Consider the following 19,225-nt stretch of genomic DNA (forward strand, 5'->3'; position numbering starts at 1 on the left):
CAATTTTTAAATGTGAATTATTTATTTTGTATACAAATGTAATTATAAGATTCTTGGAAAGCGGTTAACTGCAATGAATATACACGTAGTCGAAAAATAAAAAATAAAGAATAATAATGTAAGACAGAGATATGATTTACGATCGTCTTGTTAGAGAAAATTCTATGAGGCAATATATTTGAGAATAAGATATGCCAAAAATTGCTTTCGAAAGTTTTCCATAGAAAGAAATTTATGTGATACCATTTGAAACAATATAATAAAGGATAATCCGGATAATGGTGCTTTTAGTCCGGAAACAATAGAAAGAGCATCACAATATGTTTCAAAAGTGCATCAGAAACGTCGTTTGTCAAGAAATATGGTTTCGAACACTTAATAACATAAACCATAAATTTTCATTTCATTACAATTTCATCTTTTAATGTTCAAGCTTATTTGAAGGTCATTATGCAAGTATATGTTGGTATACACAGGTATATACAGATATATACAGGTATATATATATATATTTTCATCTTTTAATGTTTCAGTTTATTTGAAGATCATTATGTAGTATAGGTGTAAATATAGGTGTATACAGGTATATTTTTTAGTTTACTACAAGATACAAAAAAAAAAATAATAATAATAATAAACGTTTCTTGTGTAAAACTTGTATAAAAAATAATGATAATCTTGAAAAAAAAAATTAAAAAAAAACAAGAGCAAAAAAATTTTTCCACGATAATAAGGATATTTAAGCGGAATTTATAAAAATGCAAGTAAATTAAATATTTTATTTTTAGATCATATTTAGATATAAATTATTGATTAAGGACGTCATATTGTAACATTCGTAAAATTATAAAATTTGTTAAAAAAATATTAGTTTTATATTTTTTTATTTTACAATTATTAAAAACATGCAGATATTTTGATAATAATTAATAATAAATTACAATGAGATAGATACTTGGTATATTTATTTACTTTCATTTATATAAATCAAATCATTCAAATAAATCAATTCATGGTTTGAATATCTAAGTATGGATAATAGATTGATATATTTATTGTTAATTTATTACTCTATTACTATATATAATTTATTAACTATTACTATATATAAAAAATTAAAATACTGACATTATAAATATTTTTAAAAAAATAATCTTGAAAATCTTCCAAGTAATTTTCATAATTTAAGTTAAACTATTATAAACAAACTATTATAATTATATATTATATATTTTTTATAAACTGTGTGTATTGGATTCTGTACGTAATATTTTATTATAATTTATAAATATAATATATAAAAAGTATAAAATAGATATAAATATAAAAATAATATATATAATATATAAAAATACACCTCATAAATATTCATTGTCTATTTTAATCAAATTGAAAACACATTTCAAAATATTCAAATAAGGAGAATTTAAATAATTGATGGAATTTATTCGTACTAATTGAAATTTATCTATATAAATAAATATTGATAATTGTTATTATAAAATTTTCAACATAAATAGTTACAAACAAAAACCTATCTCTTAGGGGTTGCGACTCTGAGAATCCATAATCTATGATAAGTAGATACTATTATATTATGCATAGTATGTGGAAATAGGCTCTCTATCCCTAACAAATGACAGTTTCAGTGATTTGCATTCGTCAAGATGAATGTTGAAATAAGCATAAAGAATTAGTCATAAATGTCTTTTGTTTGTTTAACAGGCCATATTGTAGTCAAGGTGTTAAGTATGCTTTTAAGAATATCCGAAGTCGTCTTCCTGACAAACATCCTCCGAGCTTCTTCGAATTCTTATCGAGTCGATATCTTTTTTCTTTCATTCTTATTTTTTCTTTTTTCTTTTTTTTAGTTTTAACTTATATAATGTTAAAGATCGATCAAGTGATGATCTTTTAAAAAAAAAAAAAAATTTAGCTACGAAATTATATAAATACTACAAAATGTATCATGTTCTATTATATATTTTTTAACTAATAATTGCATTAAATTATAAGCTTCGTGAATCAATATGAAAAATGTAAAGATATACATATATGTAAACATTATTTCCTCAGATCATTATCGTATTTAATTATCATTTCTAAAATTTACATATTCATCTTGGTATAAATAGTGTGCATCAATTGCATATTATTTTCGTATCATATCATTTCGTTTTGGAATCGATGTATATTAAATATATAAATATATATAATATATTTGAATCGTTATTTATTAAATATTATTATTAATACTATTAATATTCTTTCATATTTCTTCGGTTAGAAAACAGAAGAATTAATTAAATTATATTAGAAAATCAAATTTAATGAATCTGAAAAATATATAAAAAGATATTAAAATAATATGAAAAAAATTACTTTTTCATTTTATTAAAATAAAGTAATGCGAAAGTTTATTTTAATACAGCAAACTATCTATAATGACTGTAATTTAGATAATAACTAGTACATCTGATATATTTGATTATAGGAAATATAGTAGCGATATATATGATAACGACTTAAAAGATCTCTATTTAAATGTTAATTTTATCTGAAAGAACAATATTTATTTTCACTAATTAATATGATTTAAAATATAATTATAGTAATAATAATGTAATTAATTAATTATTTTATCATTAATTTGTTAATTTAGTAGTGTAATTTTAATAAATAGTCAGATAAATAGATTGTGAATATTTATAGAGATGTATATTTTTTTATAGAAACCAGTTGAATATTTTTTATTAAAATAGTGGAATTTTAATGAAAATAAGTTTTAAAAATAAAGAATTCTAAAAATATATTTTTTATTTTGTATTTTTTGCATAATGTACATGCCTTATATATTTATTCTTAATAATACATCGTAACATGATACTATATAATGACTGTACTGAGATGAATATACTATTTGTTAATCAAGACTATATAAGGTCAGAAATAAAAGAAATATTTGTCAATATTGTAATGTGTTTACAAATATATTATAATATTTCTTGATATTTTGATTATTCATTATAATTTATTTATTATCAAAATAATTATCTTTTTTTATTATTACAAAATAATATAATAATATTAATATTGTTTTCATATTGTTTTCATGTTGTTTCATATCAAATTGATAATTCTAATTAATGATATTCTAGAAATCGTAATTCAATGAAAGAAATAATTTTTATTAATATTTTTATTAATAGAAATAAAAAATTGACATTTACATACCAAGAAATGTATATTCGAATAGAATACCTACATTCAAATGATAAAAACTAGATAAATTTGATAATAAAAAATATCCAAAAATATTCAGATCTTATAAAATTTTGAAAATCATTCTATAACATGGATATATTTAACTTGCCATACATTTTATAAAAAAAAATACGATGTACCAATGAAAAAATTAAAGATTATCTTCAATTTTTGAAATATTGTAAATTACAATTTTGCAAATATAAAAAAAACTGATTCTAAGAGACTTGTATAAAATTTTTTTTCTTTTCCATTTTTTTCTAATATTCACTTCTGTTTATGAGGAAAATGATAGCTAGTACTATATAGCACGATACCACAAATATCTTGTATATGAATTGTATTATTAATTCATAAAATACGTGTATGCAGGGAAAAAATGAAAAAATATATTTTTATAGACATATATAACATTTAACGAGTTAATAAAAAAATAATTTAAACGACGAATATTAAGGATAAATGTAAAACATATATATATATTTACATATTCTTTATATACATTTTTACATATTTTTCCTATAAACGTCATATATCTTTTATAAATACGGGCAGTTTAATAATAAATATCTAATCTTATAATTCCAGAATTCAGACAATATTTCTATTATTGTTTAAATGATTATTATTACTATTACTATTTTTTCTCATATATAATAATTATATAGTTGCTCGTAAATTTTTGATGAAATATCAAATTCATTTATTTATTTTCAATATTTTATCTTTCATAAATATACATATATATTTTTATATGTACATATTATGTATTTTTTTATATAATAAATTTTTTTTATAAGATGTAATATTGATTACACATTATTTATACATTTGAATATTTATATATTTATAATGACATAGCAACATGTATAATTATATTTCTTATAAAATGTAAATAAGTTTTTTAAATTATATAACGAGTTAATTATTTAATTGAATACTGGAAAATATATATCAATTTTCATATCGAGTTTTTAATATTATATTAAATTGTCTACAATTATTTTTTATGGATTAAAATAAATTATCTCTTTGAATTATACTTGTGTTGTTAAACGAAATAGAAAATATTATATTTTCGACAAGTAAAAACGAAATTGATAAATTGAAATTATTTTAAATTTATTAATCAAATGCGAGATTATTAATACAATGAATCTTTTTCTTACGTTTATGTGTTTATGAATTCCTGCACGCTACTTTACATATTGTGCAATTATTTATAAACGAACGATTTTTTTTTATTTTTAAAAAGAAGAAAACGAAGCAATGTCAAATAAATTGAAAATAAATATTTTTTAGCGTTTATTGCGTGATTGATATTTTTAAGATGTTTACGTCATTAATATGAAAAAAATACAAAATAAAAAAAATTTTAATTAAAGAATAAAAAAAAAGGATAAAAAAAAATAATAAAAAAAATATAATATATAAATTATTAATATATAAAAAAAAAATAATATAAAAGTTTTATTAGTATTAAATTGTAGGATATACTTATTACTGATAATTATTAAGATAACATATTTCAATATGATAAGTAAAACCGCAGATATTGAATCTCATTATATCTGAGATTATTAATTATTAATTAATTAAAACAATTTTATTTTTTAAGTTCAATGATTTAGACTTTATAATATTATTATTAACAATTCAAAATCATTTTATATATATATATATATATTTGTGCTTAGTTTTATTTTTATGAGCAAATTCAGACGACTATAATGAGCATGAATTGAACGAATCGAGTTATACGGTTGATTTGATTCCAAAGCAATTATTTCGTTAAGCAAATATTAAGAATAAAATATAGTTATGTATATAGAATAGTAATATAGAATAGTTATGTATTGTCATTTATGAGGACATCACTGTATATAATTTGAAAATATATATTGTAAGGTTACAAAAAAAGATTGGTAAAAAAGGTTATATAGAAAATTAATTATTTTTATCATGTAAAAATTAATAAAATTCATATATGAAAATAATTATCTATTATTTTTATAATAATTTCAAAAGAATTAAAAAAGAAACAAAGAAAAGATTAAAACATAATAATTTTAATAATATTACAATAATAATTTGCCTGGTAATATAACAAATAAATATATTTTTCATATCATAGTCTAGATTATATTTATAAGTCAAATAAAATTAATTTAAAACAGATATCATTTTTATTATAAATTCCCTATATATTTAATCCGATATATATATTATTTAAACTATATTTTTCTTACATATTTTAGTATTTACTAAATATTGTTTTCTTCAAGACAACTTGAAAAATGTTCATACAAGTTTGCGTTATTTTACAAATTATTTATTCATATTCTACAAATACATTTTTTTACAAAAAAATGATAAGCAAAGTTTGCGTTGCTAGTTTCGACATTCATAATTTAGCAATATTTGAAGATAGAAGATATCTAATGCTTCTAAAATCATTAATTTCAAATTAGCTCTATCTAACCTCAAAATGAGAATCTTTCGATTAAGTTATATTAACGAAACATCGATATTTCGATTTTATATTTTTTCAATTACAATAATGAAAGAAAGAGATAAATTCTTTAATTTTTATTTTATTATATTTTCCTAAATTTTTTTAACTTCTTGCAATCAGTTTTTAATTGTATTTTAATTTATATTTTTGTAACTTTTTCAATTATATATATTTATATAAAAATTTATACAATTTTGATACTAATTAAATACTGTTTCTCTTGCAAATATATAGAAACTTTATATAATCTTAACTGATTTTTGAATCTCATTTAAGAATACATTTTTTTTCGTGCATATGTTCGTAATCTTTAATAAATTTTACGATCCCACGATACATATTTCTTTAATATATATATAATATATATTCTTTAATATATATATTATATATATTAGTTATATGCTATTTATTAATAATAATAATTAAACTAATATTTTTGTGTATCATATTCTACAAATACATTTTTTTATAAAGAAAAGGTAAGCAATAAATAATTTTTAAATGTTTTTAAATTCTAATTAATGCTTAGTGACATAACGATACATAAAACAAATTTTATATTACGAAATTTGCGACTTTCTCTTGTTCATAGTTTAATAAATAACAACACAGATAAAAAATCTTTGACTTCGATTGAATAATAAAAGCAAAACTTGATTAATCCATAGTTTCATAGAAAATACAACTTCTTACCTCAATTTTAATATAATATCAATGATACTTTTTGCAACTGAACTTTAATATGATTTTCGTTGCGATTGATAATCATTTTTTTTCAATTTTTTCTTTTACATTACCAAACTTATTTTTAAAATAAGTTTCGAAACATCATTGACTGATTTTTAATAACAATTCTGAATCCATGTCATTATCACATAAATATAAATTTTTTTTAATAAAACATTTATTGTACACTATTTTATACACATTCATTACTATTATTCAGCAATTGCTAAACGTATAAAAATAATTTTATTGCAGAAAAATTGTATTTAACCCAATTATGAAATTATAATAAGCATTAAAATTTTTTTGTTTTATTTTCATTTTTTTCATATCAAACAATAATAGAATTAATGATAAATATGCTATTTGATAAATATTATTTTAAATCAAAATAATTAAATTTTCTTCATCAACAATATAATTTTCTTATAATAAAATTATTAACCTAAAAGAAAAAAAATCATTTGAAAATAAACATGAATAGTATATAAAAATTAAACAATATATACAATAATAACTAGTACATCATTAGAGAAATGTTGTAACACAAAAAAATGAGTCTATTAGATAAAAAATTTTTTTTATCCGTTCAAAAACCAAAATTATAATTTTGACACGAATATCTTTTAATAGATACACAGACGTAGATATTAAACGAACAAATAATTCAGAATATTAACATAAATTTAAATATGTTTAAAAAGAGTTAGGAATTAACAATTCAAATCACGATACCATTGCGAGAGTATTATCGTGTAAATTAATAATATGATCAATATACAATATTCATAAAAAAATTATTGTATGTTAATGCATGAACAAATGAATAATATATAGAAAATAAATATAAATGAATTTTTAGTAAAAATAAAAAAAAATTAAAATTAAAATATAGTATTCAAATTGCAAAATATTTTTTTTAAATATATAATTTTCAATCGCTAAAAATAAAAATAAATCATTTTTTCATAGAAATAACCCATTTCGATAGCTCACATAGATATAAACCTATATATTAGATTTTCTCTACTGTAGACACATTCAGTACTTAAATATAAATATGAAGATGATACATATTTGAAGAATAAAATGTAGAATCTAAAAACAAATAAAACGAGAAAATAATCAATTTTTATTAAAGAGAAGTATGACTTAGATTAGATTATCAATAAAAGCCAATTAGCAATTATCATCATATAAAACTAGCAAGAGAATTAATTAAAGAAAAATATAGGTTAGATTAGGTTAATTTTATTTTCATGAAAATTAATTATTTTCGTTCTTAGCAATTTAAAAACTCTCAAAAATATTACAGAATATTATATTTTATTCAAAAGTCGTAATGTAAAATGGATCGAAAATATGAAAAAGAAACGAATACATGTGTCTCACAAATAACCAGTTTTCTTATACGATGTCTCATCCTATTACGTTCGAATTTACGTTTGTTTTCTTTTAGACGTAACAGTGGCGAATTACATCGTGAAAGCGCTCGCATAACACTCAGAATAAAATGCATATGTATAAACGGATGTTAAATCAGAGCCGTGGATCTGTCTAATAGAGAAAGTAACTAGCTTCCTTTTCCTGGTTCGTATTTATTTTTTTTCTTTGTACGTTCATTGAAAAGCTTAATAAGGATATAATATATTCATGGAAAATCTTTAGAATGTTTATTTTATAGGCCAAAGCAAACATGAAAGTTGATATGCAAAAAAATTAATAATTGATTAAAAATTAATAATTCAAATAGTCATCAAGTTTGCAGATAGAAATAATATAAAACGGCAGTGTGACGAAAATAAAGCAATTTTACTTTAAATATCTTCCTTTTGCTTTATATAAAAGCAATTCAAATAATGATATGATTTCTAATAAGAATGATATTAATGTTGGTGTTGATATTGAATTTTTGAAGGCAAAGTAATCATTCTATATTTTTTATCATGTTTCTTGTGATTGTTATTTAATATATTTTACAAGCTAAAATATACAATATATGTGTAATAAAACATGTCTGAGTGTAATAAAATACATAATTTTTGATAAAATGAGATGTTAATTGAAATGTTAATTAAAACGCATCAAGGACTATCTTGATTTTTGAAAAAATTTATAAAATATTTTTACTTGTATATTTATAAATATGTTTTTTACACATATATATATATATATATATGTATATATATATGTATGTACATATGTATCTATTAAGTTGATGCATATAAAATACCGTTTTTTCCACAATAAAAAAATTGATAGCTTAATAATATTTATTGTTACCATTGAAAAGGAAAAAATTTAATCCAAACTACATAATTGAATAATAATAAAATTATAAATCTTTCAATATTCAATATAAATTTTCTTATATAAATTTAAATGTAGAAAAAATTATTGAAAATATATATAAAAATATTTAGAAAAGAATAGAGATTTCTCATTCGATACATTGTTTTGAAATGACATAAATGAAAAAATATGTTAATAAAAAACAATAAGAAAAATTATATCGAACAATTTATATAAATAAAAAAAAAATGAAACTAATCACTAAGAAATACATATAAAATTATGTGAAAATTATTTTAATTATATATATAAGGTTTCGAAAGAAAAATTTATTTAATAAAATAACATTTCAATTTCATATATACCAATATATCTTCGTTGCGAAGATTTTAAGGAAGAATTTAGAAACATGGTCTTTCATTTAAATGATGTTAGATTAGAATCTGATTTACCAATATGTTATTATCTATTTCATAATATGAGCAAAATTTAATCATTGAAAAATAAGAAAAAAAAAGAAAGACGAATAAAAAGTGATTGGAAGAAAAAACATCAAAGCATTTTTTTTTTTTTTTTTTTTTTTTTTTTTTGATTTTCAAAGTATCAGCACATGATAGTTTCGCATCCATCTCACAAAGTAAGGATCAGACAAAATGTCAACAATTATAAATAAGAAAAAAAAAAAAAAAAAAAAAATAAAAACGGATTATTCAGGTCGCCGGAGAGCCGCATTTTCCCGCAGTGTTCCAGAAGCCAGTTCCGAAATAATTATAAAATAATATCGTTCGTGTAATATAATTCATAATACAGAAGTGATAACGAGTTCCGTTACAATATTATAAAATATCACAACGTTAATATCTGTCGGATAATGGAGTCAAAGATGTGCATAAAAGATCTCAAAACATCCATACAAATAAGACATTAGTTTATCTATCTGAAAATCTCGAAGATTAAAGAAACAAAGGAAGAAAGAAAGAAAATAGAGAAAGGAATGCAATTTTTAAATGTGGTATGTTGTAATTATTAAAAAAAAATTAATACGGGAGAAATGCTTTACCTTGAACTCTCGAAATTTCAACTGGTCAGAAAACACACTTGTATAACAGCGTTTTACATTTTTGGATATTTTTGGAAGCATGAAGACCGTCTTGACTGTCACAAACATTACAAAACTTAAATAGGTCTAATGAAACATTGCGTGTTTCACAAAAATTAATCTTTCGAATTCGAATCTTTTTTTTTCTTATAAGGACATAATGATGCAAGTTATTAGTGAAATCATATATCTACCTTTGCAACGTGCATATCAAATCTTGATACATCTTGACCAATCGAAAAGCCATATTCTTTGACCGGGTTGCCTTGAGATCAACCGACAATACTTTCTTCGTTAACGAAGATTTCACTTATTTTATTTACCGATATGACGAAATATTTTTCATTGGAATACGTTTCATCGATATAAAGTTTTCAAATGGATGCAGTTATATTCGATCTTATTATAAATAACCATTATTAAATAATAGATATTAGATAATTATTAGATAATGAATTTTCTTTATAAAATTTGTATAGGCTTTATTCGACTTGAAAAGATATGCGAAACTTCAAGTATTGCAAGAGATCTTAAAAAAAAAAAAAAAAAAAAAATATTAGATAAAATATTTTAACTATGAAGGCTGAATAATAAACTTTGAAACTGAAGTCGTAAAATTCTCGAAACTCTCCAGAGATTCAAAATCTATTTATTTCTTCTTTCTTTTTTTCTTCTTCAAAAATTATCTATTTATTTTGTCAAGAATTTTTACATTTATTCATATTAAATAAATTTATTTAATTTCATATTCTGGAAATTTTAATAAAATGGAGTTCATAGTTATTCTTTTGATTTACAAAAAATTTCATTTTTTCCTTCTGAAACTATTGTTAAGAAATGACGAAATCGCATGAATTAAAATGAGTCTAAAGTTTAAACTGCAACATCTTTAAATTTTTTGCCAGTCATCTTTTATCCAGACTTCGAGATTTTTAGAATTGCAAAAAAAAAATTGAAAATTCCGAATGACCAATCTCTATAAAATATTATTTATTAAATAATAATAAAAAAAAATTCATTACCTATGCAAATTTTTCAATCAATTAACTGTCTGAGATTAGTGTCAACAATTTCCATAAATCAGTTAATGCATAGCAACGAAAGTCGACGATTGCAATGACACATATGTCAATCCATCTCAAGGTTATTCGGTCTTTTCGACCTATATTTTTCCATGGATATATGTGAAACGAAATAAGCAGCTTAATTGAAATCTTGTTTTCAGGTGAATATCTTTTTTTCCTGGTCATTTCGCTTCGCATGACTAAACCTGAGTAGAATAAATTAAGATAAACAGAGAAAAAATGTTGACAAGGAGTAAAGAAAGTAAAAATATGATTGATCGTAATACGCAGATGTAGATGATAGCGAGCCGCCGAACAACATTTTTCCGCGCATTATTTTCAAATAAATATCTTTTACAGATTGAAAAAATAGTGCAGAATGCGCATCGATCGGTGTCTCTCGTCTGTGCTCCATTCTCTCATAAATAACGAGAAATGACTACCTTGGCGCGAGGACTTAGGAACTAAGCGTTATGCATTTGAAAAAATACTAAAAAGATGTAATGAAAAAATTAATAGAAAATGAATAATCGAGGAGAAGGGCGGATGATGAAAGAAACGATAAATTACGGGCTCCCCCATTCATTTGTTATTGATTAGATGGTAACGATTCTTAGACATTTCTTCATATTTAATTTCTTGTACTTAATACTGTTCAACGTTAAATCCTTTTATTTGTTAAATAACATCGTGTGGAAGCTGATAACGCTTTGACGTTTTGAATTATTGACGAGGATTTACTGTTAGATATTATTAGGTAGAAGAAAACATTAGCGCATTTGATTTTGTAATACTCGTAAAATATTGCTATTCAAACATTTAATCGATCCACACGGTTAACGTTAGACAAGAATTAATTTTCTATACGTCGAATGACTGTGTTGGCAAACATCAATTTTCAAAATGGCTGTCTGAACAATTTACTTGTTACACGTGAGCCCGTAATTCTCGCTATATAGCGACGATAAAGTGAGCAATCCCACGAGAATGATGATTGCTACGATATCTACATTAGTCAAAAACAAAAAGCAAAAATATTGTTCAGGAATGCAGGATTTGCATTCGCGCTAATCCCAATGATTTGTCGCATACATTTGACACGGTCTAAATAATAAGGATCGATCAATCGTCAAATTGTTAAAATAACTCCTAAGAAGCTGTCACTTCATAAGTAAATAAAAAAAAAAAAAACTAGATTTCCTTAAAGCAAAAGCTGATTTTGTGCATTACGATTACTAGCTTCACACATCGTTAATTGTTTTTCTTTTTTTCCCTTGTTTTTTCATTTCATTGATTTATTAATGTAAAATCGATCGAGCTGGTCGCAACGCGCCAAGGAGTAAACAATTTCTGTTCTTTTTCCTCCTTTTTTCCCCCTCTTACACTCTGCGATTTTTCAACGGCTTCGTTCATTCCTTCTTGCACCGCTGGAAAAAGTATTTGCCACTCTCCATTTCTCTTTCTCTCCCTTTTTCTCCCTCCCCCTCTCTTTCACACTCTCTCTCTCTCTCTATCTCATTCACTCTCAACGTAGTTTCAGGCACTCCTATATATTTACAGAACGTTATCGTCATCTCGCTTTTGCTATTTTCATTCGCATACAGCGTACGACAAACTTTTATTGAGCGGCGCTCGCTCAACGCTCCGAGTATGTTAACGGTTACAAGATAATTCGAATAATTAGGGAAAAGAATGAATGTATACAACACCAGCCATTTACCTACGTAACAATTACTACCGCTCTATATACAACGAATCACTAATGCTGTCGCCGATTATACCAGAAAAACTGAAAAATCAAAGGCGAATTTTCATTCCTTTTTTTTTTTTTTTTTTTCCTTTTTTCTTCCCTTTTTTATTTATTCGTATCTCTGGATCGACGAGATTATCATATCGGAAAAAGGTACAAGGGACGAGAATACCATAATAATTATAGGAATATCACGAAAAAATATTCAGCCTCGAAAAAATTAAATAATGTGGCACTTGGTGAATCTCGTTCCACCGATTCAAAATATTTAATAAAATGGAATATCTTCTTTTGTGGGAGGAAACGGCGATTCGAATTCTGCATCCAATAAAACGACGCTCCTCTTTCTCTCTATGTGTAGTATACGTGTGTGTATTATATATATATATATACACACACATACACACTGCATACTCGTGTATGTATATACATATATACGCGTATACGCGCGCGCGTCCATTCACACATACACACACGCACACACATCGATCATGTACTTCCCAGTACAATCATAATTTTACAAGAACAAAAAAAAATAAGATGCCAGCATAAAAATATAGGAGAATCGCGAGATTATATTAAAACGGAAATACTATAAAGTGGAGTTAAATTTCAGAATAAAAATAAATATATTATCGAAACACTGACGGAGATATCCGACACAAATCCGCTCGGTTCAAATAGAACCAACTGAACGACCAAACGATATAATGATTATGTAATATGTGTGTGTGTGTGTGTGTGTGTGTGTGTGTGCGTGTGTGTGTGTGTGTGTGTGTGTGTGTACACATATACACATATTAATATATATTAAACGCTTGTACCTTAAACAATAGCAAAACGTGGCGAAAAAGGCAATGTATAATCGAAACTTATTCCTTTAAAAATTTTCTTTTGTACGTTAGCACGCCTAACGGGTCTATTCAAGACTCGGGCGCTTCCTTTCACACCTTGCTATTTAATTAAACATCGCTCGATCGACGAATGGAACGAACGATTCAGTCCACTTTATAGTAACTGCACGGTTTTACGTTACGTAGATAAAAAAAAAAAAAGGAACCGTGAACACAGGTAGAAAAAAGAAGCGTTGGTGTACGCATATTGTTCAACGTTATTTAACACGAAACGATTACACGTTACGCATTAGAGTGCCATCTAATCTCGCCATTTCATTCTTTTCTTGTTCTTGCTTTCCTTCTTTTCCTTTATATCGATACGCGCTTTACATATTTTTTTTTCCTTTCCAAAGCTATTTATTTTAAACAATATACTCTTTGATTTAATCTCAATGACGAAAATACAATGAAAGAAAAAAAAGAAATAATTTTGCATTGTGCCTCGACTTCGCGGAACAAAATACATATTATATCCTGTTGTATTTCGTGTGCACCTCTTTCGAAGCGCTCTGTACAAATTCCTTCTTCTTTCTTAACGAAGCGTTTCGGTGCGTATGTTGCATCTCGTTGCCACAGAATCATCCTGGAAATCGAACGAATTCGACGGTTCCCCCTCTTTAGAATATGCGCACGTGCGTCACGATTCAACGAAGACTGCTTTCCATAATTCGAGATATATATATATATATATATAAAAGAAACATTTAGCAGCGTTTTGAGCGTAAATGACGATCCATTGTACGAGAAGCGTGAAGCACCGAACGCCGGAAGGGCAGCTAGGCAACCGAAAGGGATAATTTTATTAGATTAGGGACGATTTTTTTTTCTTTTTTTTTCTTTTTTTTTTTTTTTTTTTTTTTTTCCTTTTTTGAGAGATGAAAGATGGCGTTCGTGTTTCGTCGCCGTGTTCACCGTCTTCTCGACGATTCCCTCGTCCAGCATCGTTGATCTCGTAACTACCGGGGCTCGTAGGCCTCGTAGACGAGCTCTGGCACCAGGGCCAACGAGAACGTGGCGCTGACTTGTCTTGCGTACTGTCTTCTTGTCCCGATAGCTTCGTGTTACCTATTATTCTCTTCCATTACCACCTGCTTGAACACACCCGCGGGCATCTGACTTTTGATCTCATGACTGCCGAGTGCAGTCGTCCCGTCTTTCGCAATGAACAGTTGAAGTCCAGTCGCTGTAAATAATATAAATGATAATCGGAAAATTTAAATTGATCGTAAAAATTTGTAAAAAATTATTGTAAAAAAAGATAAAAAGACAAGAAAGAAAAAAAAAAAAGATAAGAAGAAAAATTTAAGATAAATTCGATTATTATTATATTCTTACTTATATTAGTCTTTATATTTCGCATCAAGTGAATATATTTAATATAAAAAAGAAAAAAAAGAAGAAGAAGAAGAAAAAGACGAAAAATAACCGGTTTTTAGTTTTTCTACTTATTATTGTGTCTTCATATAATTATGTCACATTAAATAAACATTAGGTTAATTAAAAAAAAAAAAGAAAAAAAGAAAGATGACAGATAACTCGTATTAACTATTTTTATTGTATATTCATTATTGCATATTTCGCAATTCAAATAGATACAATGTTTATAATTGCATTAAAAAAAAAAAAAGATAAAAGATAATCGGTTCTCTTTATATTCTTTATGTAATTGTTTTTTAATTAAAAGGAAAGAAAAAAAGAAAGAAATTGATCAATTATAGCAACACAAAATTTAATCATCAATTTCTTTCATCTTTTTCACCATAAAGAGATATTAAAAAATAATCTTGATGATCGAAAAATTACTCCCTCGCGAAGATTTTTTCCCCTTTTATATATCTATTTTCATTTTAATGAGAATGAAAAGGTAAAAATAAAAAGAAAGAAAAAAAAAAAGGAGTCTGGATGAAATAAAACTCTAAATTGGAGAAAAAGAAAAATTATTAAATAGCAAAATATAAATTAAATAAATATAATTGAATAAGAATAACATACTCTCAGAACTCTCGAGATCAGTTTGCTCCAAATTCGTTGCTTTGATCAGCTCATCGATCAGGGAATCCGGATTTGGCCTGGTCACTTCAACTCTGCACAAAATCGAATTTCCGGTTCCATCCTCGGCCTTTTTCCTGCGCTCCAGCGCGGCTTTCGCTCGATCCAGAGATCCTGTTTCGCTGAGACCCGAACCACTGGAGGGATTTCTACGAAAGTAGACATGCCAAAGATAAGAGATTGTTATTTCATCTTTGAGTTCATCATTTTTTTTTTTTTATTTTTTATTTTTTATTTTCAAGAGCACCGGCACAGAAAGTATACATTTTCAACGAAAATCAATTCAAATGTTGATTGCCAAGATCGTTAGAAAGAATCTGATATACAGATAGAATATTCGAGAAAAAAAAAAAAAAAAAATTATTCATATTTTTTTCCAAAATTCACATGGCACATAGGATCAATCATTTTTCCAAGATATAATTATTTTTGATTGCATTAACATTATGATGATCGACTTATTTCGATATTTAAAGACGTTCTCTTTCCATTTCCATAGATTAGACATGAGGCTAGATTCGATTTCTTTAAATCGTTTATTAAAGAATTGGTAAGAATACACTTTTGCTAAGAGATATAATATGAAAATGGAACGAGAACATTCAGACATTCAGAAAGTCATTTAATATTAAGAAAAACGTTCGTTACGACAGTGGAAGCTAATAATATAATGATGATGCTAATATAAAACAAAAAATGATTTCTCGGAAAAGATCGTATTTTCGACCTATGTTTACTAAAATTTTTTTTTATTCGATATGGTATGGCTTTTATGTGTCATATTGAATTTTGAATAATTTTTTTCTTTTTTTTAGAACATTTTATATAACGTGAAAGATTTACACATCATATATTTACGAGCGTGAAAAATAAATAATTTTTGAATAATCGTCTCGTCCCGTGACGACGATACCCTTCGCAAAATTCTGGACCAGTACTCGTCCTCAGTGCAGAGTGGTCAAAAAATTAATTACTGTCCACGAACAAAATTAAACACCACGTGCAAAAACACGATTATGCTCGATACAAAGATCAAGGAATACCAGAGAGTTGCTATGATGCTAATGAAACAAACGCAAAGGTCAAAAGCGAGGGACCAGTTTTTTGTGTTTCAAAATCGTTCGACACGTGTTTTTGGGACGAAGTCGATAGACGAAAGCAAATGGAAATAACATATGCATCAAATGGCAAAATTTCCAATTGCTTTTTGTATGTAAAGTTAGGGGATTTAGATTTGCATGCAACAAGCCAGCTGCGGTTATATTTGTATCGTATAGCATGAATCCTTAACCCGTTGATGATATTCGAAAAATCAACCCTTACATCGATATTCGAAATTTCATACAATTGATATGATTTAATTTTGTGCTTTTCTGATAATAAAATTCTAATTTATAAATCGATGGAAAATTAAAGTTTAAAGGAAATGAAATGATTTTCATTGGGGAATAAAATATTTTAAGTTTTATCATAAATAAAAAAAATATCCGATTATCGCAATATTAATATAATTAAACCAAACTTTGTCCAAAATAGTTCATGCTTGATATTGTATTTTTCTGCCATTGCAGATAAATTCGTATAATTTTTTATAATTCGAAAATATAAAAATACCACGGAATGGGAATAGCAAGTATTCGATTCTTCACATTTGATATTCTTTGCAACAAAAAAAAAAAAAAGAAAAAAAATAAAAGAAAAAGAAAAGAAAAGAAATAAGAAATTAACTGCTTTTTTTCTAGCAAAAAAATGATTTACAATTTAATCAAGAGCTAATAGACGATTCAATTGAATTTAATTACATGAAATTAAGTTTTTAAGTATCATTACTGTTATTATTTAAATAGATAAATGAAAAAAAATTGTTTTGATCGATGCAAACAACTCTCCGAGAAATATTTTAATTTTTAATTACCACGTTTACCGTCATAAGATTGTGATATTTTTACTAATTATCAAAATCACGTGAGATATTAAATGCAAGGCTTAGATATCTTATTCTGAATTACAAACTGTTAAAAAATATTCTTCGCAGGCAGCTAATAATTACACAGGCAGAATGATGGCATGAACAAACTAACCTGCGCGGATACGTGGAAACTAATATCAATGACACTTATTTTACACTCTTTTTATGCAGCTAATTAAAACTTATGGTAAACAATTTACAATTTCAACACCTTACAATACCTTACTCGTAACAATCTTCATATTGTGAGCTAAGCAATCAGTTTCCTTATGTATTTTTTATAGTTTAGTAAAAAAACTTTTTGTTCTCTTTTGTATAAATCTCGCTGAATCATGATGATATGCAAGAAATATGTAAATTGTAAATAAATTTTATTGACTTACATCACTTATTGTATATTTAATCTTTCATTGTTATCGAGCAGGTGTCAAAGTTTTCTGATTTTTCTGAATATGTTTCAAAATTTATCATTTATATCGTGATATATTATAAATCCAATAAAGTAGATATCCAATTTTCAGATAAGATATTAACTATCAAATAAATCCACGTGTCCGCGAAACATCGAAAATGTACAAGTACATTTGAGATTAAACGTATCGAGAGTACTTCTCGATACCGCGTTGAAAATAGACCTAATACAATAATTTGTATTATCCGATATTAACTTTATTGTCGGACATATATTCTCAATGCAGTATCCACTTACGTGAAGTACTCTCGAGTATCAATTCTCAAGAATTTTATTCTTAAATGTATTAAGTCATCCCACAAGTAATATCATTTTTATATATATATATAAAAAAAAAAAAAAGTAATGATACTTATATATTTTTAATCTTAATAAGTTAAAATCAATAAATTTCTTAATTTTCAAAAAGAATTTCGATTATTTAAAAAATTTTCATTCTGTTTAAATACATATATATATATATAAAAGTAAATAAATATGCTGGATTAGAAAAATAAATTTATCAATCACCAGCTATATAATTTTTAATTATCAATATTATTTGCTATAATCATTATCAACGTGGAAGAAGACCTCAAATATTTTAACATTTGCAATACGATTTATTTCACTGTACGAAATTACTTTAACGAGAATTTGACTTCGTTTCAAAAATTTACTTTACGATAAACGATTCTTCGAAATTGCAATTCGATTTTTAAAACGAAATTACTTATGGGTTTACCCAACATTTACATCCAAAGAATAAAGCGAAGAGTAAAGAGACAGTGAGAGAGAAAGAGACAGACAGACAGACAGAGAGAGAGAGAGAGAGAGAGACAGAGAGAAAAAGAAAACAGAGTCGAAAGATCGAAGAGTACAAAGAGAATAGAATTAAGACGAAAGCATGGACTGACGGTGGGGTTATGCTGTTTCGGTGCTGGGAACTCGGTGGAGCGACTTCCGGTACCCCTAAGGAGGACTCCTCGGAGTCCGCTGGGCTGGTGGCGACCGTAGCCAGCTTGCCCCCCGCCCCGTCCAGCAACTTCCGGTGGCCTCCAACCATACCCCTGCAAGGATTCACAAAGCCATCCAAAGTGGAAGGAAAGCTACACCATCTCTTTTCCGCACCTAGCCCCCTTTATTTTTA

At 25.5% G+C, this 19,225-nt stretch overlaps 1 protein-coding gene and 1 long non-coding RNA gene across 7 annotated transcripts in view; one reads left to right on the top strand and one right to left on the bottom strand.

Annotated features, from left to right (window-relative positions):
* The first annotated feature begins 7,499 nt into the window (after positions 1-7,499).
* LOC116415302 (uncharacterized) lies at positions 7,500-12,172 on the top strand. Of its 2 annotated transcripts, none has more exons than XR_015294049.1 (3): positions 7,500-7,650; positions 7,965-8,095; positions 8,190-8,556. It is a non-coding gene; the product is annotated as an uncharacterized LOC116415302 (long non-coding RNA). The 2 variants fall into 2 exon arrangements; XR_015294050.1 differs by lacking the exon at positions 8,190-8,556 and adding an exon at positions 11,122-12,172 and having other exon boundaries at positions 7,515-7,650.
* A 1,767-nt stretch (positions 12,173-13,939) lies between these two features.
* LOC100869407 (uncharacterized) overlaps positions 13,940-19,225 on the bottom strand; it is a 65,571-nt gene continuing 60,285 nt past the window's right edge. For 4 of the 5 annotated variants that reach the window (XM_003698611.4, XM_086913955.1, XM_031919999.2 and 1 more), the window contains 3 exons: positions 18,993-19,145; positions 15,599-15,804; positions 13,940-14,789 (listed from right to left, as the gene is read on the bottom strand). In XM_003698611.4, the coding sequence (XP_003698659.2) occupies positions 14,668-14,789; positions 15,599-15,804; positions 18,993-19,145 (481 nt within the window). In that variant the 3' untranslated portion in view covers positions 13,940-14,667. The remainder of the gene's footprint in view (positions 14,790-15,598; positions 15,805-18,992; positions 19,146-19,225) is intronic. The other variant, XM_086913953.1, reaches the window with a different exon arrangement.

Source organism: Apis florea, unplaced genomic scaffold (genome assembly GCF_048593485.1).
Source record: "Apis florea isolate Af1SG1 unplaced genomic scaffold, ASM4859348v1 contig_3517_pilon, whole genome shotgun sequence".
Classification (NCBI taxonomy): Eukaryota; Metazoa; Arthropoda; class Insecta; order Hymenoptera; family Apidae; genus Apis; species Apis florea.